The 23457-nt window shown below is 43.0% G+C and overlaps 1 protein-coding gene across 2 annotated transcripts in view; it reads left to right on the top strand.

Moving 5' to 3' along the window:
- The window catches only part of ECHDC1 (ethylmalonyl-CoA decarboxylase 1), a 35691-nt gene extending 21208 nt beyond the window's left edge, over window positions 1-14483 (top strand). For both annotated transcript variants that reach the window (XM_084623483.1, XM_084623484.1), the window contains exons 5-6: window positions 2985-3065; window positions 13382-14483. In XM_084623483.1, coding sequence (XP_084479609.1) covers window positions 2985-3065; window positions 13382-13787 — 487 coding nt within the window. In that variant the 3' untranslated portion in view covers window positions 13788-14483. The remainder of the gene's footprint in view (window positions 1-2984; window positions 3066-13381) is intronic.
- The last annotated feature ends 8974 nt before the right edge of the window (window positions 14484-23457 follow it).

Genomic DNA, 23457 nt, shown 5'->3' with positions numbered 1-23457 from the left:
GGGGGAGGGGTAGTTCCCTTTTATGAACACCCAGCCAGCTAGTAGCTATAAAATCCCTCTTAGTAGCTATTCTCTAAGTGCTCTACCTGTAAAGGGTTAAAAAGTCTCACTGCTATGCATAAATAAAAGGAAGCGAGTGGGCACCTGGCCAAAAGAGCCAGTGGGAAGGCTAGAACTTTTTAAAATTGAAACAAGACTCCCCTTTTGTCTGTCTGTCGTTGTTCTTGGGGAGAGGCAGACAGGGAGCAGTTATGCTGTGAAAAGCTTGGGCCAGGTATGAAAAATTATTAGTATCATACCTAGAAACTACTCATCTGAAACCCCAGATATGTAAGTAGATCAGGAAATGTCTAGGAAGACACGATTAAGTTTATCCCTTTTATTTCTTTATGGCTTGTGGATTCCTCTGTGCTAACCCCAAGTGCTTTTGTTTTGCTTGTAACCTTTAAGCTGGACCTCAAGAGAGATATTCTTGATGCTTAATTATTCTAGTTTTTTTTTTAATCTAGCAAAAGCCTAAGTCCGAGATGTATTTTCTTCTTTTTTTATTAATAAAGTTTACCTTTTTTAAGAACAGAATTGGATTTTTGTGTCCTAAGAGGTTTATGCACATGTTGTTTTATTAGCTGGTGGCAACAGCTGATTTCCTTTGTTTTTCTTCTCAGCTTTTCCCTGGAGGGGGGGCAGGAAAGGGCTTGAGGGTACCCCACAGGAAGGAATTCCCAAGTGTGCCTTCCTAGGTTCTCAAAGGGGTTTTGCACTTGGGTCGTGGCAGCATTTACCAATTCAAGGTCAAAGAAAAGCTGTAACCTTGGAAGTTTAATACAAGCCTGGAGTGGCCAGTATTAATTTTTAGAGTCCTTGCGGGCCCCCACCTTCTGCATTCGAAGTGCCAGAGTGGGGCATCAGCCTTGACAGATGCGCGTGTTATTTTCCAACAAAACCAAAATGACCTTTCTGTTGTAACCCACGTCCTCTGTTTCTCTTACCACCACTTCCACTACACCGCTTGTAACTATCTGTGAGCATGTTAGGTCCCCACTTACGCGCATTGGGGTACTGGAAGGTCTTTTATTTGTCTCTAGGGCACTATACGCACTTACGTGGCTAGATAAATAATTAACAATATTTTGTATCATTCATTAGCAGATACGTTTCACAGTAGCACAGTGGATTGTTTCACTAGTGAAGGTGACACTCATAGACTTTAAAGCCAGAAGGGACCGTCATGAACATCTAGTTTGACCTCCTGCACATTCTAAGCCACAGAACCTCACCCACCCACTCCTGTAATAGACCCACAACCTATGGCTGAGTTACTGAAGTCCTCAAATCATGATTTAAAGACTTCAGATTCCAGAGTATTTAGTTTAAGCCAGCAAATGACCCATGCCCCAGGCTGCAGAGGAAGGCGAAATCCCCCCAAGATCTCTGCCAATCTGACCTGAGGGAAAATTCCTTCCCAACCCCAAATATGACTATCAGTTGGACCCTGAGCATGTCAGCAAGACACACCAACCAGACACCTGGGAAAGTATTCTCTGTAGTAACTCAGAGCCCTCCCTATCTAGTGTCCTATCACCAGCCACTGGGGATATTTGCTACTAGCAGTTGTAGAAGGCCCTGTGCCACTGAAGGCAAATCTCATCATACCATCCCCTCCATAAACTTACCAAGCTCAGTTGTAAAACAAGTTGGGTTTTTTGTCCGCACTGCTTCCCTTGGAAGTCTGTTCCAGAACTTCACCCCTCTGATGGTTAGAAATCTTCATCTAATTTCAAGCCTAAACTTGTTGATGGCCAATTTATATCCATATGTTCTTGTGTCAACACTGGCGCTTAATTTAAATAACTTCTCTCCCTCCCTGGTATTTATCCCTCTGATGTATTTATATAGTTCAGTCATATCTTCCCTAAGCCTTCTTTTGGGTATGGTAAACAAGCCAAGCTCCTTGAGTCTCCTCTTGTAAGATAGGTTTTTCATTCTTCTGATCACCCTTGTAGCCTTTCTCTGCAGATGTTCCAGTTTGAATTCAACTTTCTTAAACACAGGAGACCAGAATTGCACACTGTATTCCAGATGAGGTATTACCAGTGCCTTGTATAATGCTACTAACACTTTCCTGTCTCTACTGGAAATACCTCACCTGATGCATCCTAGGATTGCTTTATCCTTTTTCATGTCCACATTGCATTGCAAGCTCATAGTCATCCTGTGATCGACCAATACATGCAGGTCTTTTTCCTCCTCTATCACTTCCAACTGATACATCCCAGGTTATAGTAAAAATTCTTGTTGTTAGTTCCTAAATGCATAAAATATTAAATATCATCCCATTTCTATTACTCCAGTTTACAAGGTCATCCAGTTCTTCTTGTATGATATTCCAGTCCTCCTCACTATTGGCAATACCTCCCAACGTTGTGTCATCCGTAGATTTTATCAGCACACTCCTACTTTTTGCACCAAGGTGGTGAGTGAAAATGTTAAATAAGATTGGTCCCAAGACCAGTCCTGGAGGAACTCCACTCCAGTAAACTCCCTCCAGCTTGACAGTTCGCCTTTCAGTATGACCCGTTGTAGTCTCCCCTTTAACCAGTTCCTTATCCACCTTTCAGTTCTCATATTAATCATCATCATCTCCAATAATACACTAATAATTTCCCATGTGGCACTGTATCAAATGCCTTACTGAAATCCAGGTAGATTAGATCTACTGCATTTCTTTTGTCTAAAAAATCAGTTATTCCGTTAGATGCTTTGTTCTCTTGGTGTTCCAGAATGGTATAAATATTGCAGGGATCAGTTTTGTTCTGTTTACATGCACAGATTAAGAGATCGAAGGTATTTGAATGATATGACTTCTGTTTACTGAGCATTTACTGCAGAAATTTAATGCTTGAGTCCATTCATTATTTGTACATTGGTATTAAAAATATACACTCTGGGTACAAAAATCCTCTCTGTCTTTCTCTCTTGTGTAGGCTGCCTCTGATTAGTGTTGCAGTAGTTCAAGGAAAAGCTCTGGGAGGTGGAGCAGAATTTACCACAGCATGTGATTTCAGGTAGGATTAAAATCTTGTTGAATAGACTCCAGACAGGTGACAATGACTGAATGGTTGTCTCTGTGGGACATGTCATGTTTAAGGTATTCTATTCCACTGCTGATCACTGTCTTACAACCTGTAGGGAAATGGCTTTCTACTAATACGCTAAAACCACCAGTTATTGTAGCAATCTGAGGAATTAATAAATCCATGACATCTGCATATGGATTCCTAGAATGCACCAGGACTCATATCCGTGAACCCCAGGACATTTGTAATTTTGCGCACTTGCTGTGTAACTATACCATGTGTGGAAGAGAGGTTTGGGTTTCCTGACATTAGAAACAGGAGAGATACTTTACCTAGTAGTTCCAGACTGCAGCTCCTGATGGGGGGGAAAGAACATAACCACCAGTGAAGCCAAGCCAAGCACCCCACACTGGGCAAACAAGGGAGCACCTCTTCATTCACTTGATGGGATCAGATATCTGTGAACAGGATGCTACCTCAGTGTTATTCAGACTACAACACAAATAAATTAAACTAAACAGGTCTTCATTTTAGGGTAAAAAGAGCTCAGCCTTTAGTGCTTCTTCTGCCACGTGACCTCTCTCATCTGCACTCTGGGCTCTGGTTTATGTCTGTTACTCAGTGAATACCCTCAGATACGCCTCTGCAGTGACTTTAACTATTAATTCTCTACATTACAGAAGGGTTAGTTCAAACTTCCCCTCTCTGATATGTAAGTATGATACATTGCATATCACCTTACGTCCCTACCTAGCAGCTGAATTTTTGTACCCTTAAAATGTACCCAAGCTGAGGAATCCGTTGCCATAAGTAAAAAAAATTTGCTAAGTCCCCATTTCTTTTTAACGTTATGTGAAAGGTTACATCGAGGATCGTTTTTTAAGCACTTGTTTCCTGGACTGTAGTACTGGGGAACTGCGTACAGTTTTTGGTGCATCAATATTGGAAAGATGCCAATAGTTGGAATTCAGGGGATAGCAAACGAGGCTCCAGTCCTGCAAGCTGCGCAGGGGTTTGTCAGCATGAAGTGGTCTGAAGGAGCAGGGCTTTAATTATTAAGAGGCTGAAGGCAGAGTAGGGACCAAGAGACTAAAATAACTGTATATTTGTCATTAAGTTAAATGATGTTTAACAGGGATGTGAAAACAGTTTGCTGGCACAAGGAGCAAAGGGATAACACAGGTGGCTCCCTCTGAAATCAGTGGGAATTATCCATGTGCATCTAAAGGAGGAAAAACATAAATGCCTAAATGGAGGGGCTTAGGACAGTCCAGAGAGGCACTTATAAGCAAAGGTAATGGTATAAAAATGAGCAAAGGAAAATATATGCTGGATATCAGAAAGTACCTCCTGGCAATCAGTTCTATGAGAATTTAGAATAGCCTCCCAGAGGAAAAGGTGGAAGCCATTTCACTTAAGCCACTTGAAACTAGACTAAACCATGTCTTTATAAGTATCTATAGAGCTCTTGGAAAAATGAGACCCCAGTTCTAAATATTTGACATATAAAGCATTGACAGGAGCATACACTTAAGAGGACCTAAGATAAGTTTTTTCCTTATATCAATGGATCTATAAATGTACCTGCTTTAAATATCCTTAACCTTAATTTGACACTCTGAACAATATGTAATATAAGTAAGTCCCATCTGGTAGTACAGAATGCATCTTTTGGCTTTCTAAAAACAATTTAATATTCTCTAGTCTTACTGCAGCAATGCAGTTTTGATACACTGTACAATTATAATCACTGTCAAGTAGTTTGTAGGAAGTGGGAAGCTGGAATTCCTTTCATATTCTGCCATAATTTTCCTAATAGCTGTAGCTGTGGATCCATCTTCCATCACTTTCCAACACCCCAATCCAGTACAACTAAATAACAGCTATGCAGAAGCACTAGGTGGGATTTTAATGAATAACAAAGGCAAGATCTTGATTGGGATAGGGGGTTAGAGAGAGAAACAGAATCTACTGCAGATGACTTCTCAGGTCCCTTCCAGCCGTATTTTTCTATGTTTCCATGATTCTGTGATATTGGGGGTGAAATAATGGCTTCACTGAAGTCCGTGGCAACACCTGGGTCAAAGAGGAGGTTAAGGACATTGAAAACAAAGAGGTTTATTCGTTTTCTCAAGTAAACTATCTGTTCCTTCCTTTTTTTTTTTTTTTAAGTTATAGATCTTGGCAATTGTACAAGCTAAAATTGGAAGTTGCAAAACTGTTTCCATTTTCAAAATTACTGAAATATTCACTACTCAACTAAATTTTTCTCTGTATGTTATCTATCCAGAGGCCTTGTGTACACACACAAGTTGTACCACTTTAAGTATACCCGTATAGTTAATGTGGGACAACCCCCGAGTGTGGATGCAGTTATAGCATTATAAAGGTGCTTACACTGCTATATCCTATTCCAGCAGAGAAGAGGAAGAAGCTATGCCAGTATAAGGCACCATTATGGTGGTATAACAATGTCCACACTAGGGCTGGTACAGGTAAAACTGTTTCAATTAAAAAAAAAAAAGATCATACCCCTAACCAACATAGTTAATTCAAATAAAAATAGTTTGTAGACCAGGCTTGAAGTTGGTTTCTGAAGTTTGAACAAAATCCCTTCATCTTTTTTATGTGATGGAAACTGAGGAAAATAAATACTTTTATCTCTGTAATAAGAAACAAAATTCTAGTGTCCCCTCACTACTGTTTTAAACTGAATTACCTCAAATATATATGTGTATGTGTGTGTGTGCGCATGCATGTGCTCATTGGGCATCAAAGATTTTTAGTTTAGTCTAATGAAGCTTGACTTTTTGTGACATTATTGCACATTTTCCCCAGCCAACTTGACAGGTCTGGAAGTTGCTGTTCCCAAACCCTGCCTGAGTCACTGTGCATTTGCAATTTTACATGAGATTGTAGCACTCATTGAAAAACATGAATGATTATCTATTGTCGAATCACCTAAAAGCCCCGATCAATGCATTTTACAAAAAATATGCAAAATGAAGACAATTCCCTGCCCCAGGACTGCAGAGACTTAAGCACATGCTTCTTTTAAGCCCTATTCATAAAGTAAATCACAACATAAATCTTTACAGGATTGGGGCCCTTGAAAGCTAACGATCTATGATTGACACGATGCATCAGATGAATAAACAGACAAAATGGAGGTAGGTGAGGGACAACTAATAGTAAAGACATGATGATTTGCACAAATTTGTAGTCTCAAGGAACATAACTGCTGCCTTAGGCAGCAACAGCGAGTAGCAATTTGTAAGCACCATAGTGCCTGTCTTTCATTGACTTCAATGGGAGTTAGGAGTCTAACCTGCTGAAGAACTTTTGGAAATCCCAGTTGCCACCTATCTGCATCCTTAGGCACCCAGACACCTTTGGAAATCTAGCCCTAAATCACTTTTGAAAATGGGTTCCTATGTCACTTAGGGCAGGTCTTCACTACCCGCTGGATCGGCGGGTAGTGGTCGATCTATCGGGGATCGATTTATCGCATCTCAACTAGACGCGATAAATTGATTCCCGAATGCGCTCCCCGTCGACTCCTGAACTCCAGCTCGCGAGAGGCGGAAGCGGAGTCGACGGGGGAGTGGCAGCGGTCGACTCGCCGCCATCCTCACGGCCAGGTAAGTCAACCTAAGCTACGCCGACTTCAGCTATGCTATTTGCATAGCTGAAGTTGCGTATCTTAGGTCGACCCCTCCACCTCCAGTGTAGACCAGGGCTTAGGCATTTTTGAAAATTTTGCCCTCTGTCTTATCTCCTTCCCTAACACACACGCCCCCAAAGATCATACAGTCACAATGTGGATAGATGTGCCAGTGCCCTGTTAATCCAGCCTCAGAGAAACTGTCTTCAGCCAGATGACAGCAACAGTAAAGGAGGGAAATTGCCCGTCCTCATAACATTGACCTGAATTTGGTGTAAAAATCTAATTGGGATCAACTAAGCACCACTCAATTCTATTCATTTTATAAAAGAAATAAAGGAAATTAAACAATTAAAACAATTGTTAAATGTAACATTCATATTGCACAATTAAAATTACAAGGAACCCAGTTGTCGTATCATTACTTTGGGTGAGCAGTACCTTGCCTCATAAATGTTACCATTGATTTAAAGAGGGACTTACTTGCTGAGTGATCCTTCTCTTCTGTGAGAGAGATAGTGGTAGAATCTGTCCCATAGCAGGAAACATATAATGCTAATATCTTATTAACAATGTTAAATCAGCCAAGTTCCATGTATATGGTGTTTTTTATTTCAGTATTTCTTGTGAAATATGTAGCTTAATGTATTATTGTTTATGGTATAAAATGTGAATCATAAAACATAATTCTTTGCTCCCAAGAAAGCTATAAAGACATTAGTATTCTGAAGCAAGCTTTTCCAAGAGTAGGTTTCATAATGTTAGAACACACTAAATTAGCTTCTTTGAAAACTTTTTGCTTTGTGTAAGGATTTCAGCTTGTATTTCTATCAGAATCAGTGTTTAGGTAAACAAGATGCTTTTTATTTGAAATAGTAGCTCTTTTCACAAGGCAGAACATGACATGAATTTAACAAAGGGCATTCGCATATTCATGAGCTCTTCTTTGGAAGTCCAATCTGATAAAGTACTTTTAACCAGATGCAGTACGTTTCCTGGGGGAGGGTTGGGGGCCAAAAATATCCAAAAAGTCACGAAAGTGGACGTTTTCAGGAAAAGGAATGTTGGTTAAATCTAGGCATGGGTTCTGGTAACTTTAGCTGTTTGTTTAATATTCCATAGGTCAGCTGATTTATTTTAACCATGTACATATTCCTAAAAAGTCAGTGCACAATTTTAAAATTTCACTGAACATCCATGCATCACAGCACATTTGTTAAAAACCCTGGGAGGTTTCTTAGTACAATTTTCTGACAAATTTTCAAAGAGCCAGTTTATAGCTTTAGAAGTTTCAGATTCTTCGGAGTTCCAGGAAGCATTTCCCTGAAAATGTTGTTATTTTCCTTGGTCTGGTACATTTGACTGTTGCTTAAATAATCACAGCAGTGTTAAGGATGGGATTTTTTTCTCCCTGAACTACCAGTATTCATTTAATTTTGTTGTAAACAGGTTAAATGCCCATTTTGCTTGGAACAATTTATACACACATTGTCTAGAATTCCAATATATTCAGTTCTCAGAGTTTGGTTTTAATCAAGATTTAAATAACAGCAAAACATAAACTTCATTCTAAATTTTCTTTCCAAGCTTGGTTGTTCCTAGGACTTTACCTTAGTACTAGTTCCTTTTCCCTCAGAAAGAGAGTCAAGGTTGGAGCTAATGAGATCTACTTGGCAGCATGAATCAGCTGTAATGACTACAAATCCATAACTCCGACTCCTCCTATAATCTTCTTTGTCTGAAAATCTGCCTATGAGTGCAGTTGCCATATTGGTTGTGTACACCATTGCCTCAGTTCCACTTTCGCTGAAATCCTCCATCCAGGCCTTCAGCTCTTCCTACTTCAGCTACTGCAACTCCCTTCTCTATTGTCCCACAAACCCCAATTCTCCAGACATCAGAAGGTGCTGAATGCAGCTGACTGCCTTCTCACGTGTTCAAAGAAATGTGACCACATCACCCCAAATACAATCAACTTCTATGAGAATCATCTTCTAAATAATCCTTATTGTTAAGCTATAATCTTGTCTGTAGCTGCCTCATCATGGACTTGGACTCTGTTTGCTCACCTCTGAAAACTGGGCATCTTTTGTTAAGTTTGGCATTAAATAAGAGCCACTGGAAATTTTGTCCCTGATTCTTATTAATCTGCACATTCCATATTAGGATCCTACTGGGGGATCGGGGAGAGAAACAAGTCCATTGCTTATTTCATATAAATTATTTCAAGTTAAACTTTAAACTTGAAATGTTGTTTGGGACTTTAAAGAAAATATATTATGGATTAATTTAACAACTGGAAACATTGTAGGGTCATGGGAAAGGAGTTGTAAGAACACTTAACTTAAAGTGTAACATGAATGTGATTTCTCATATTGGCAGTAAGCCTATTACTTTGACCCAGATGTTTAGAAGAAGTGCCCAAAACATTCTGTACTAGGGACTGTCAGGTAGAACTTTTTTCTTTTTCTTTTTCTTTTCTTTTTTTCATTTTTTTTTGGGGGGAGAGGGGGTTCTTGGATATCATTTTAACTTATTTAACTCTTGCTAATGAGGCTATTATTTTAATCACTGAAAGAATTTATGAGGACTGCACTGTCCTGTTGGTTTATTAAAATAGTAGGGGAGACCTGTCCCTTTCTTTCAAGACTCTAGATTTCAGCTGCTCACCTTTGTGAGTTGTGTATTGCAAGCAGGAGAGAACCTGACTTTGCAGAACCTTCTGTTCATTGACCCAGAATTTGGGATTGTAGAACTGCTTGAGGAACTTGCAGCTAAAAATATCCCTCCGTGAGGGGGAGGTTTGCTGAAAGCGTTTAAAAATATATATCTCTGTAAATTAAACTTTTGGCATAGTTTGATTTTGAGTGGTTACCATTATCATTTTCAGCCAAATGAATATTTGTGACCAGAAGATTTTCAAGAAGAGCAAAACTGGTTTTGCTTTGTTTGTTTAATAATACCAGCCTTCCCCTTAGATAATCAGCAAAACTCTGTAGGAGAAACCTTTTGTATATCAACATTACAATATTTTCACAGTAGAATTCTCACTTGGTGTTACAAGTAAAATGGACCTGCTTTGCTTCCTGTCGTCCCCAATGGTGAAGCAGCAGTAGTTGTAATGCATAATTTTCTTATTTCTTCTCTGCACGGAGCAAAAACACAAAGGGCTCTCCAGAAAAGGGAGGGGGTTTACTCATATAGTTGAGCATTTGTGGGAAAGAGCAGGGAAGTCATGTCTGTCAGACATCCATAGTATTGCTATAGTTTGAAAACCTGCTAAATGTTAATAACTGGAAGCTGTTGATTGATTTGAATGTATAATGTATAATTTGAACGTATAATCAAGGTTTTTGTATCCCTTTAGAAACCTAACTAATTATTCAGTTAAAACTGAAAAGCAGGTGAAATTGTGACTCACTTTCTTTAGGATGAATCTCATGCGGTTATCTGTTGTGAGAAGAAGGGTCAATTTTGATAGATTGAGTGTAGGGTTATATGGTCAAATTTCAGAAAAATCTGTGGATGATTAGATAATCTCTTTACAGAATACCAGGATAATGAATTGAAAGTGTAGGTAGGGCAGACAGAGACTGAAGGAATACAACAACATGCAGGTGTAAAAGGATAATTTGTCCCAATTTGCTTTTTAGAGGAGACTCTTACCCTGGAGGATTGAATTCTAACAGCATCTCGACCTCTGTCATTAAAATCAAAGTGAAGGTTGCAAGCTGCTGATCAAATGCTTTGCTGACTAGATGAATTATTTTAGTGTAGTACTTCATATTTCTACTGTATGACATGCTTCCCGCTGCACACCACTACGTCAAAATTGATCAAAGACTCCAAAAATCACTGCATTATAAATTTCTTGTCCTGAGGTAAAATCTCATATAAAACATTCTAGGTAATGTAACCACAGAGGGTTTTTAAATTGTTTTTGTAAGTAAACGGCCCCAGTAATCTGAGTATAGCATTCCCTGGGCCAGCTATATGACAAGGGAAGCATTACCAGCCCTCAGAGTATCTTGCTGTGACGCAGGGGAGTCAGATTTAGTCCTTAGCTGGACTACTCCCATTTTGGATGGGCAGGGGCTGGGAATACTCCAGAAAAAATACTCAGCCTGTGGCAAAAGGAACACCTCACACAGCTCTTGAATAATCCCAACCCAATTGGCCAATGCTCAGAGCAGCAAGAGGAATGCCATCGCTGTAGAGGAAAGGGCTGACTTTGTATGAAAGTTTTCAACTCCAGCCCTCTTCCCTCCTGTACGTGTGACATGTGCCCCTGCAGCAAGGAAGATATGTTGACTCCAATAAGGGCATAACCTCACAGGGAATTGTAGTGAAATAGCTATTCCACACGAGCTTTCCATGTAGCCACATTTATTCCTCATCATTAAGCAACTTTTTGCTTTAGCTTAATCCACTTCCAAATTGGATTAACCTTTGTGGTTATGACCTGCTGTCAGGGTTGTCTCAGGTATCTCCCAGACCAGGAACAATGGCTCCAATTCAAGTGAAAGCACCTTGGGACAATGGGATTACTGAAGCATAGGGAAACTAGACCAACCAGGTTTCTACACAAAGCTGAAATTTGGAAAGGGGGAAATCCCTAAATGAGAGAACAAAGAATTCAGGTGTTAACCCTGGTTCTTAAAAGCCACAGAACTGAGGCAGAGCCTGGGGCGGAGCCAGGGGAGCACCCCCTGGCACATTAGAAAGTCGGTGCCTCTGTGGGAGAGCTGTCTCCCATCTGTTTAGAGTGGCTTCATCAGACGCGGCACAGCTGTATGAGTGCATCTGTGCTGATGTAAATTTGTAGTATAGACGTGCCCTGAGATTCTCAGAGGGGCTCACAGACACTTGGGCAGGACAGAGGAAGAGAGCAGCATGCGGTCTTTTTATCTCTGGGGCCAGCGGAGGAGGAAGGGAACAGGTTGCAGAGCAGGGGAAGAGAGGAGAAGCTTTGAACAGGAGTGGGGATGCTGCTCCTTTGAGGACCCTCAACTAAGTCTGAAGAATGCTATCGTGTCCCTGAAGAGGTGACCTATAAACCCAGAGTGCCCATGAGGTTGGAGCTCTGGGAAAGGGCGAACTCAAGCTACTGGGGAGTCTGGGGAATCAGCACTGGCCTTGGGTAATTGGGCCATGTGGTCCCATTTCTATGAAAGGGTAACAGTGAGCCTGTAACTAGGAAGTGTGCCATAGAGGCCAAGAAAAGAGACAGTTGTGCAGCCTAGTCAGATCATGGGAAGCATAAGGGCACACGGGCCGAGTATGGTGGGGACTGGAACACAATAGTCTAGCTAGTATCCAGCAAAGGGAGTTTTACCAGGGCTGTGTGATAGCAGCCGAAGGATATAGGGTCTGATTTCCAACTTTCAGAGGTGCTGAGCGCCAGTTCCGTCCTTAGGATTTATGCGGCCCTACGCAGTATTATTAAAATGGTGCCCCTATGACTGACGGCAGCCCGGGCTCACAGCCAGGGGGAGGGGAAGGGACGAGGCAGCAAAGGATACCAAGCCATCTGGCCCATTTCATGGCGGCGGAGAGTCACAATTCCCCACATACCCTCTCCCTCACACAGAATGCACTGCGCCAGCGCATTTGGATCTGTGAATACGGCCCCTGCCTAAGGAGATTTCAGTACGTGCTGGGTGTGTGGGAACCGACCCACTCTTACCTGCTCTCATGGGCGGTGGGTGAAGCTGCCGCTTGGGGAGGCTATCTCCCCAACCCACCTCTTCTGCCTGTGGCCCCACCCATACTCTGGCCCTGCCCTCTCCCCACTGTCTCCCTCCTCTCTTCCCTCCCCCTCCCTGATCATTCCCCTTCCAGCCAAATCCCTGAACCCAAATGAAGCAAATGACATTTGAAAAAAACGCTTTTCTGCAATTTCTTTGTAAAGAAAATGGAGCATGCTTTCTATTGCATGCCAGATGGTGAAGACTGGACATGCAGAAAGTATCTAATTAAAAGCACTAAATTTGGGAATAAAAAATGTCAGTCACAGGTTTTTTGATATATCCTGAAGTTTGTCAGAGATTTATTTGCAAAAACTTTGTAGTAAGGGCAAGTCAGCAATTACATATTATAGAATACATCATGCAGCTCTTCTTTGTTTTACATTTTCTTAATCAGTATTTCTAAGCTGATTTTTATATTTTAAATGTACTCTTAAGCCTTCATAAAGTAATCATTTTTACTTTTAAGTTACTAGATCCCCTCCAGAGGAAGACTTACCAGGCTGCAGCAGCCAGCTGTGGTGGGAGCCTGCAGGAAGGGTCAGAACAGGGATAGGAAGAGGCAGGAGGGTGGACACTAAGATCCAGGTGCACCCCAAATTTTCGGGTGCCCTACGCAGCCGCGTATGTCTAAGGACAGCCCTACTGAGCCCTCACAACTCGAGCTGAAGTCAGTGGGAGCTCAAGCCCATGGTGCTTAGATAGGTTCCTGTCTGGCATTAGGAGATTCCAGGTACAAGATGCTTAAGCAGCTGGACAATATATGTGATAAGCACACTATCCAGTTGCACTTTACTTTTGGGGTAAAAAATAGTAAACATTGCTCAACTCTAATGTGGGTCATATACATCACGTGTAGAGGTTAATACTGAATATTTTTTTCTCATTGATAGGTTAATGACTCCAGGAAGCGAGATTAGATTTGTCCACAAGCAAATGGGTTTAGTACCAGGCTGGGGTGGAGCGGCCAGGCTAGTACAAATCGTTGGCAGTGGCGTTGCCCTGAAGCTGCTAAGTGGCGCTCTCAGAGTGGATCCTGAGAGAGCAGTGCATCTCGGGCTGGCTGAGGAAACTTTGCCTTCTTCAGATGAAACCAGATCTTTAGAAGAAGCCCAAGCATGGCTAAATAAATATACAAAGGCTCCGGCCGAAGTGATTCAGGCTGTGAAAAAGGTGGTCACAGCAGGAAGAGAGCTACAACTAGAAGCTGCCTTGCGGGCGGAGAAGGACATTTTTGGAACCGTTTGGGGTGGGCCTGCCAATTTGCAGGCCTTGGCTCAAAGCACAAAACGCAAATGATTAACTGTCAATGCATAAGGAAAATGTTTTTGATCTTTTGCAAACAAAGCCTCCACTAAAGCAGGTGTTTATTTGAACCATTTAAGAATTTGTTCATTTAAACTTGCACTCACATTCCTAGCTTGCATATCATGGAACCATATTTGGTGTACTACCACAGAGAGAAATCCCCAGTGGATCCTTTGCTGTTCCAATCACAGGTAGAATGGAGATTAGTGAAATTAAAGGTAAATTCTGTGCTGGGAATTGAACTGTTACCCTCTCGGAATGAAGTGGAAGTCTATATTCTTGCTGCATTTTGAATTATTCGTTTGTGAAAGTGCTGGGTTGACTGTACTAGAAATAAAGCCTATTCATCAACTGAACAAGTGCATCCCAGGCAGGAAAGTACACTTCCCCAGAACTTGCTGCCAATGTGCCTCAAATCAGTTTTGGTGGGACAACCACTAAGGTGACAGGGTAGTTTGTTTTCCGTCTTCAATCAATTCTTGGCCTCTCTGCTGAGAACGCAAACCAGAACGCTAATTGTAGTGATGGTTTTTAGAGATGAAGGACTCCACTAGCACAAATAACTTCAAATAAGACAGCAATTTTTGCTTTCTGTTGCCTTTCTTTGGAATTCTAGCATTTGCTTTTGGAAATTGTTTGTTAACTTGCCCCTGTACGTAACTTTTTTGTGATTAATTTTTCATTAATTTTCATAAAGAAACAAATAATAAAAAATACAGAATAGTAAATGACTTACAGTTTATTTATATCACCCAATACTGCACATTTCATGGGATTGCCAATAGAATTATGCAGTTACACAACTTCACAACTTGTCAAAGCTGCAATACAAAATCAGACAATGTTACACAGATGTAAGATGTTATGGTGGAGGTTATAATAATAATAATAAAAGATGTACATAAATAGGGAGGAATGGGGAGGTGGGAAATGGGAGGGGAACAGTGGAGATGTCAGGTGGAAAGGAAGTCTGATATTATTTGAGCTATCTCGGTATTCTTTATCCAAATGTATCTAGAAATGGGGGACAAATTTCAAATTCACATAATTACTCTCTACATCTATAAGCTTTCTTATTCTTATACACCTATAGTCTTTCTTTCACTACTCAGCCAGGTCAAAATACCACTGCTCTAATCTGGGTATAAGCCTACTACATATTTATAAAACCATCTGCTTCGTAATCATTGCGGTCCTCAAGAACCAAAGTGTTTGTGGTGGAGTTCAACCCAGCACAGCAGGTACATAACCTAGGATATAACTTTCAGCTGAGGTTTGGTTGCTGAAGCCAAGCACTGTTGTCACTCTTGTGTCCACCTCTTTTCCCTGATTATTGGACAGTCCCATAGCATGTGCACCAAGGTTCCTTTCTCCTTATTTACAGCACTAACAACATCAGAGGACAAGGCCCGCATCTTGCAAACATTCTGTAATATGCCTTGCCACTAGGATCATTTTAAGGCCTGTGATAACCACCTTCTCACTCTTTCACAAATAACCCCAAACCAGTCGAGTTCCTCTTAATTAGTAAAGTAGACATAGTGGACATGGGCCTGGGGAGTTTATGAAACATTTCCAAGATTCCCAATTCTTCTGACAGTCCTAGGGCATCTGGACCAATCTGTAGTTAGCAAGTGTTTTTGTTGTAAATACTGCCACTCTGCTGAGGGTGTCAGGTTATAGCTTTGCTTTAGTGTTAGAAAAGAGGCAAAGCCCACATCCTTGACAAAGTGGGAAATGATGCCCTTGTTCAGACAGTTCTTCCACATTATATCTTTTTCCCAGTTTGCAAGACTGGGTTACTCCAAATTGGTGCTTTTGCGTAATGGTGAGGATGAAAGACCTGAAGACCCAATGAGCTAGATCCTCAGAGGAATTTAGGCACTGCCGTGCTGAGTATTGCAGTGCCTAACTTTCGGTGGCCTGCTGCCCAGTGGAACTCCCACCCCAAGTTAGGAGCCCAGGCTCCTCATGCATTGTACTGGGGGAGTTAGCAGTCTAAGAAAGGAATTCACAAAAGCCAGTAAGCTGAGCAGGGAGCCACCTAAACTAGCCAGAAGTGAAAAGGTGAGGAGAGGGATCAGCACAGATGCTGAAGCCCCACTTCATTTTAAGTGTGATGTGACTGTTGGCATGGCATTATCCATGAGGGGCTGTTGGGTAATTCACTGTGTATTGGTATAGAAAATAGCATGAATGTGTTGACCTGCAGAGCGTGCTGGAAAATCACATCTCTTCCTGCTCCCTACTAAAGCTTTTGAAACAATGGGATGTCAGATGGTTGGGGTATTTTCAATCTTTTCTGTTTATAGTTGGATGGTTAATTCATTCTTGTTACTGTGAGGACTGACAACTAGATTTATTTTTGATGTGCGGTTTGCATTAGTAAATAAATGTGAAACTGCCTAGACCTTCAGACAGGCATTCTTTGATTTAGGTTTACAAAAAAAAAAAAAGAATTATTTTGATTTTCAGACTTGTTGACTTTCAGGTTGTTGCAGGGCCACCAGTTACAGTTCATGTGGAAGTGATGCAAATAAGATACAGATGCGATTGAAAAACAAACATGGAATCCCAGGATCCCATATTTTATTAGCAACAATAGATCCCTGCAGAAAACTATATACAAGAAACCCAGAGATCACCACAGAGCCCGTAACCACCCCAAACAAACCAAGAAATCTGTGGTCTACAGCCAGATACTCAGGTACTACAGAATATGCTCCAAGGAGAAAGTCCAGGATACACATACTTAAAAACCACCTTCGCTGAACAAGGACACATCACCAGAGAAGTAGATCTTATCATGGAATGAGACACCCAAATATCGTAAAAGAACCTGCTTCAATGTGAGGGGAAGGAAACTTCCGACCACACACCCCAAATTGTCACCTGCCACCCCACGCTGGAACCTGCAGGGCATATTATTAAAGAACTACAACCCAAACTCAATGCGGACCACATCCTGAAAGAAATCTTTCCCAAACTCTTTCTTCTGGCCTTCAAACAACTCACCCACCTCATCAAGCTCATCAGCTACAGCAAACTCCCCAGAGACCAGGACACACCAACTCAAAGTGGCACCAGACCCTGCCATAACAACTGATGCAAAATCTGTAGACATATCGCCACTGCTATGGCAATCAATATCTCCCAACCAGATCCATATATCCTAGATATGCTTATCACAACATGTGGTGCACTACACCCACTGCACTGAATGCCTCAATAACTATGTGGGTGAAATTAGACAATCACTAAGCTCTCGAATGAACTCACACAGTAAAATGACAACAGACAAAAACACCATATCACCCATGGGTGAAAACTTATCACAGAACGATCACTCCACAGCTGACCTCTCAGTCCTTGTGGTCAAGAAGGCTAACGGCATTTTGGGCTGTTTAAGTAGGAGCATTGCCAGCAGATTGAGGGATGTGATCATTCCCCTCTATTCAGCATTGCTGAGGCCTCATCTGGAATACTGTGTCGGGTTTTGGGCCCCACACTACAAGAAGGATGTGGAAAAATTGGAAAGAGTCCAACAGAGAGCAACAAAAATTATTAGGGGGCTGGAGCACATGATTTATGAGGAGAGGCTGAGGGAACTGGGATTATTTAGTCTGCGAAAGAGAAGAATGAGGAGGGATTTGATAGCTGCTTTCAGCTTTTAACCTGAAAGGGGGTTCCAAAGAGGATGGATCTAGACTGTTCTCAGTTTTAGCAGATGACAGAACAAGGAGTAATGGTCTCAAGTTGCAGTGGGGGAGGTTTAGGTTGGATATTAGGAAAAACTTTTTCACTAGGAGGGTGGTGAAGCACTGGAATGGGTTACCTAGGGAGGTGGTGGAATCTCCTTCCTTAGAGGTTTCTAAGGTCAGGCTTGACAAAGCCCTGGCTGGGATGATTTAGCTAGGGATTAGGTCCTGCTTTGAGCAGGGGGTTGGACTAGATGACCTCCTGAGGTCCCTTCCAACCCTGATATTTTATGAGGCCCCTCCCCCACTCGCTCCATCCCCCCTTCCTCCATTGCTCGCTTTCGCCCACCCTCATTCACTTTCACCGGGCTGCAGCAGTGGGTTGAGGTGCAGGCTCTGGGCTCGGAGGTGGGGTTGAGGGGTTCAGAGTGTGGGAAGGGGCTCCAGGCTGGAGCAGGGGGTTGGGATGTGGGCTCTGGGAGGGAATTTGGGTTCAGGGGGGCTCAGTGCTGGGGCAGGAGGTTGGGGAGCAGGAGAGGGTGCAGGCTCTGGGAGGGAGTTTGGTTGCGGGGGGCCTCAGTGTTGGGATGGGGGTTTGGAGTGTGGGGGGGGGCAGGGTGTTGGGGTGTGTGCAGGAGGGGGTGAGAGGTGCGGGCTCTGGCTGGGCCCATGGTGCTTACCTTGGGTGGCTCCAAGGAAGCAGCCAGCAGGTCTGGCTCCTAAGCTCAAGGGTGTCCAGGTGGCTCCACTCACTGTTTGATGATTTAACTGGGAATTGGTCCTGCTTTGAGCAGGGGGTTGGACTAGATGACCTTCTGGGGTCCCTTCCAACCCTGATATTCTATGATTCTATGTCCCTGACTGCAAGCACCACCCCCGCAGCTTCCATTGGCCGCAGATCCCAGCCAATGGGAGCTGCGGAGTCGGCGCTTGGGGTGGGAGCAGTGCACCAAGACTCCCTGGATGCCCCTGTGCCTAGAAGCCACTGCCGGACATGCTGGCCGCTTCTGGGAGCTGCGCAGAGTTAGGGCAGGTAGGGAGCCTGCCTTAGCTCTGCTGCGCCACTGGACTTTTAGTGGCCTAAAATCTCTCGGATTGGCTTCAGTAGCCTCCAGGAGATCAAGATCAATTCAGGGAAACTCCTGGCCAATCTGGGAGGGTTGGCAACCCTAGCTAGCTATGTGTATACTGGTCCCTTAGGTACAGCAAACATGGTAACTGCCCGGTGCTTAAAAGCTGGATGTTGCAGCAGTGGGGTAGGCTTCAGTGGAGCTCAAGGACAGGGATCACCTAGTGTTAACCTGCTAGGCAATTTTAGGACTGTCATATACTCAGAAGAGAGTGTCTGAGTGTCTGAATGTCTGTTAGTGTCAGGGAGCTTTCATCTAGCTACAGCAGACTCCCTGTTGCAGCAGGGGGTAACAAGATGAAACAGTCCTATGCACCCTGAGAAAGTATCACACCCTGTTCAAATCTTACATTTCAGGGGATTGCCATAACCAGGGGGCTATGGGACAGTCTGATGGGGGGAGGGCGGTGTGCTGCCGCAAGGTCTACTGTTGAAGCTGATACACTTAGGATAAATAAAAGGGTCATTGAGAGAGAGGCCAGAGAAGAGTGAGAATGCCTCTATAACCTTGTGGTTAGGGAGATGGAAGACTGAGGGTCCAGGCCCCTGCTCCAATGATGAATCATTTATCCAAAGTAGAACATTGTCAAGAGGACATATCAAGAGAGGCTCACCCCAATCAGACTATCCCATAGCTCACTGGGTTAGCACGCTCTTCTGGGAGGTGGGAGATGCCTTTTCAAATCCCTTCTCTCTATCATCCAGATGGGAGTGGTGCTTAGGAAATACCTCTGGTATCATTATCAGTTCTTGGCTAGTTTAGGTAGGAAAGTGATTTTTGTGGATCACATATCTCTCCCCATTCATTGTCTCAGAAGCCTGGGCACCTACTAAGGCTTTGTGGAGTCCAGTGATTTTTTTTTGCTAAGTGCCTAAATGTCAGGCATTGCAATGCTGAGTGTCAAACCTAAGTCGCTTTGTGTCTCTGGGCCTTACTCATGGGAAGCTGTATTGCTTTGCTATATGAAAAGCGCCAATAGGCACCTTCATGTTCCTTGTACTTATGGCAGACTGTAAAATTCACTTTGAGTTGATTCACAAAGCTACTTAGATGCCTAAGGCCCAACATTTAGGTGCCACTGACATTTTCAAAGCCGCTGTTCAGCTGCTGTCTAACCCAACAGGGGCCTACCTTTCTGCCAGTACACAGGCACAAAGCCACCCAAGGGCTGTTGCTGCCCCACTCCTAACCAGCTACTCCGATCCCTAGCAAGTTTCTCAGGCTAGGGCTTTCCCTGCCTGTCCCTGAACGAGGTCTCACAGTGCACCTATGGGACCTCACACAAAGGGTGCCCTGGGGTCGGTGGCTGTGTCCCACACTACCCACTGGTTAGAGACCCAGGTTTGAGTTCTCCCCTGTTTTGAAACAGTGACTTGAACACAGGTCTCCCCTCTCAGCAGTGAATGCCCTAATCACGGGGTGGGGATGGGTCCCTTTCATGCTTTCCTGTTGAAATTGTTACACTAAAGCCAGAGAGAGCCTCTCTAGCCTACTGGTTAGGGTACTCAGGTGCACATCCTTGTGCCAATTAATAGTTATTTATAAACAATGGACTAGCACTAACAGATAAGCTTGAGAAAGCCCAACTCTAACCTAGCCAATAGCTTGGTGGTGAGGGCACGCTGCAGGGATTTGGGAGACTTGTGTTCCCCTCCAGATAGAGCAGTGATTTGAAGCCAGGTTGTTCCCCTGCCAGGTGTGTAGTACCCTATTAATAGGGTGTAGGAGGGCTCTCTTTTGTTTTTCCTAAGAAAAGGCACAGGCTATCTAAGTCGCTGACCTGGCTTAAGTGCCTAACTCTAGGAGCAGGTTCTTGCTGAGAATCCCAGGGAGCTGAAGGGTCCTATCTCTGGCCTGTCAGTCCGGTGCCTAAATACCTTTGAGATTCTTGGCCCTAAGAGCTCTTTGCTCTGTATTTCATACCTGACTCGCTTAGGAAGTGCCCCACTCGGCTTCTGAGGAGCCCTTCCTTGGACACCTAACTCTCCCCATGCACAGTATGAGGAGCCTGGATCCCCGAGGATGCACTGGTGACCTAGCAATCAGACATTGAAACACCTAAGGCCCTTTGTCAATCTATATTTTGGTATTCCTCCCCCTCTTCCATTGGGATGTATATAACCAGCCAGCAGAAACGGGCAATTAAGTGCTTGATGCTTCACTGGGTAGGCTTGCAAAAGTGATTACTGCCGTCAGGTGGTTCTGAACCTGAGATTGTTATGAATTTGTAACCACACTGGAAACACGATTGTGGGTTTTGAAGGACTGACGCATATCAGAGTCCGAGAGTGAAGTTGGGGTGGCCTCTGGTAAGCTTTTTAGCATGCATGTGGGTTCTTTTATGGTTTTTTAATGTTTCTAGAATGCTTTCACCTTAAGAATAAATGTGCTTTCTTATAAAGAGCTATGTGATAACTTACAACTGTGGGTCAGTATGCTGTTCATAGCCTCTGGCGAGAAAGCAAAGTGCAGCTGGTGGTCTCATTAGGCTGTGTGGCTTGCTGGGAATATCACAATATAGGCTAAGAACTATGCAGCCTGGACAATTCCTGGTCAGAAGGGAGAGACACAGGTCTCTGCCCAAGAGAGGTGATGGGAACCCAGAACCTAGAGTGCGTGCCCCCAAGGGACCACTGAGAGGAAATACAGGTGCAGGTGTCCTGAATTGTAACAGCCATCATCTTAGGTATCACAAGTCTTTCCCATAGCCCAAGCTTCCCTTCTGATTTACTTTGCCACATAAAATTTAAGGGTAGCAATGTCATACATAAGTTGTAGTCCCTTTTTCTCTAAATTGCCATATGTGCATCTTTCCAATCTTTTCTTACAAGGTGAAAATCTCTTAATTCACTCAGCTAGAGAAAAGAGTGATGCATTGTGGCTGCAGCTTAGCAAAAATTGGCAGGAAAAATAGCCTTCCCAAAAGGTGTACTTGTTGTGGTAGCCGGGAAATCCACCCCCTCAACTGCAGGGGAGGACCCACTGAGCCCAGATCACAAATGAGTTCTTGGGACAAGTAAGTAAACAGAAAACAGGAGTCACCAGTTAAAAATCAGGGATCCAGAAGGGGACACTGAGCAGAGAACATTCTGGATAGTGCCTATCACTCCTCAAAGGTGTCTAAGGTGTCAATGGACACTATCCAGAGGGACTCTGCCTGGAGGCATGATTGGACAAGGGATTGGAAGTTGGCCCAAGAGTCACAGAGCACCCTCTTCATCAACCTTAATTGAAAATGGATCAGTTGATAAGCCAGCGAAAAAATGAAACCTCCCTACTGTCTCCTCTGATGAAACTTTGGAGTCTATATCCCTTAAAAGAATAGAATCAAGGAACCTTGTTTTGTGGGGCCCAAATTAGGGGGCGGGGAAATACACATCTTCCCCAGTCCACTCTGCCAAAAGGTGTCCTTTTGCAATTCCTTCCTCTTCTGTCAGTCTCTGGAAACAACTCACTGGTGTGCTCAGATAGTAATTTTAATCATATCCATCAATTTTTGGTATGGAGAAAAATGGAAGGCAAATTAGTTTCTATGGGAGGTCAAATTCTCCTTTGTTTCATGTTCTCCCTGTTTCCTAAACAGAAGCCAGACAATGCAACAGAGACCTGCATGGTCTTTGGAGCTCTTTTCCTCACAAGTGTGCACTTCAATTATGGCTTACAGAAAAACAGGAGGATTTGAGTATGTGGGCTTCAATCTTACAGAACAATTCTAAATCAGAATGGACCTCATTACATTCAAAGAACTGAAGTCCTAGAGAAAAAAAACAACACCTTTTAACTGAGGATTTGAGTATTGCATCCAATTTCTGTACAATTCAGGTATCATTTCTATCATAACTGTTTGTGAAGTGTGCGGTTTGTTTTCCAATGACTTACATTAAGAAGCTGACACATGTGAATAGATGCTTTCTTGTAATGTCTTAGTCTGTACATTTTTATTGCAAATATGGCCACATCCTTTCCCTCTGACCAAAATCTGGACCGAATTAACTGAAGTGGTTTCTTAATGAATTTGGAAAATTAAAAGCAAATGCAGTATTTATGACCTCAAGTCAGCTCAAATTATTGTAAGCTTTTCTGAAGCCATGGGGGGGAAAGGCTTATCCTGTCTTTTGACACTGAGGCCAGCAGTAGAGCCACATCTCCCACTAAGGCCATGTCTACACTACAAAATTATGTCAACCTAACTTACACTGGTGTAAAGCCACCAGAGTAGTTACAGTACATCGCATGTATGTGTCTACACTTTGCTCCTTGTGTCAGCGGTGCATGTCCTCCCTAGGAGTGCTTGTATGGATTGTACTATCAGTGTGGGGCACTGCGGGACAGCTCCTGAAAGACAGTAACAGTCAACATAAGCAACACAGTTTCTACACTGACACTGTGTCAACACAACTACATTGACCTTGACTCGAAGCTGCTTGTGGAGGAGGAGTTATTAAGTTGACGTAAGGGGCAGTTATGTCAGCGGAAGCGAAATTTAAGTGTAAATACATCCATAGTTAGGTTGATGTCAGCTGCCTTGCGTCGACCTAACTCTGTAGTGTAGACCAGACCTACGACAACCTCAGGAGAAGCATGTCCCACCCTTTGAGAGCATGAAATTAGATTTCTAATGGTATATAAACAAGTGGAAATGTATTCCATAATATTTGCAAACCTTAACTTTCCCATAACCAGAGCCAAACATTTAAACTAGCTGCTTGTCTAAGATGAAATACATCCAGATAAACATAAAAAGAAAAGGAGTACTTGTGGCACCTTAGAGACTAACCAATTTATTTGAGCATAAGCTTTCGTGAGCTACAGCTCACTTCATCAGATGCATAC

This window comes from Lepidochelys olivacea (assembly GCF_965140295.1).
Source record: "Lepidochelys olivacea isolate rLepOli2 genome assembly, chromosome: 3".
NCBI lineage: Eukaryota > Metazoa > Chordata > Testudines > Cheloniidae > Lepidochelys > Lepidochelys olivacea.
The sequence above is the reverse complement of the archived record's forward strand: the minus strand, read 5'-3'. Positions and strand labels throughout refer to the sequence as shown.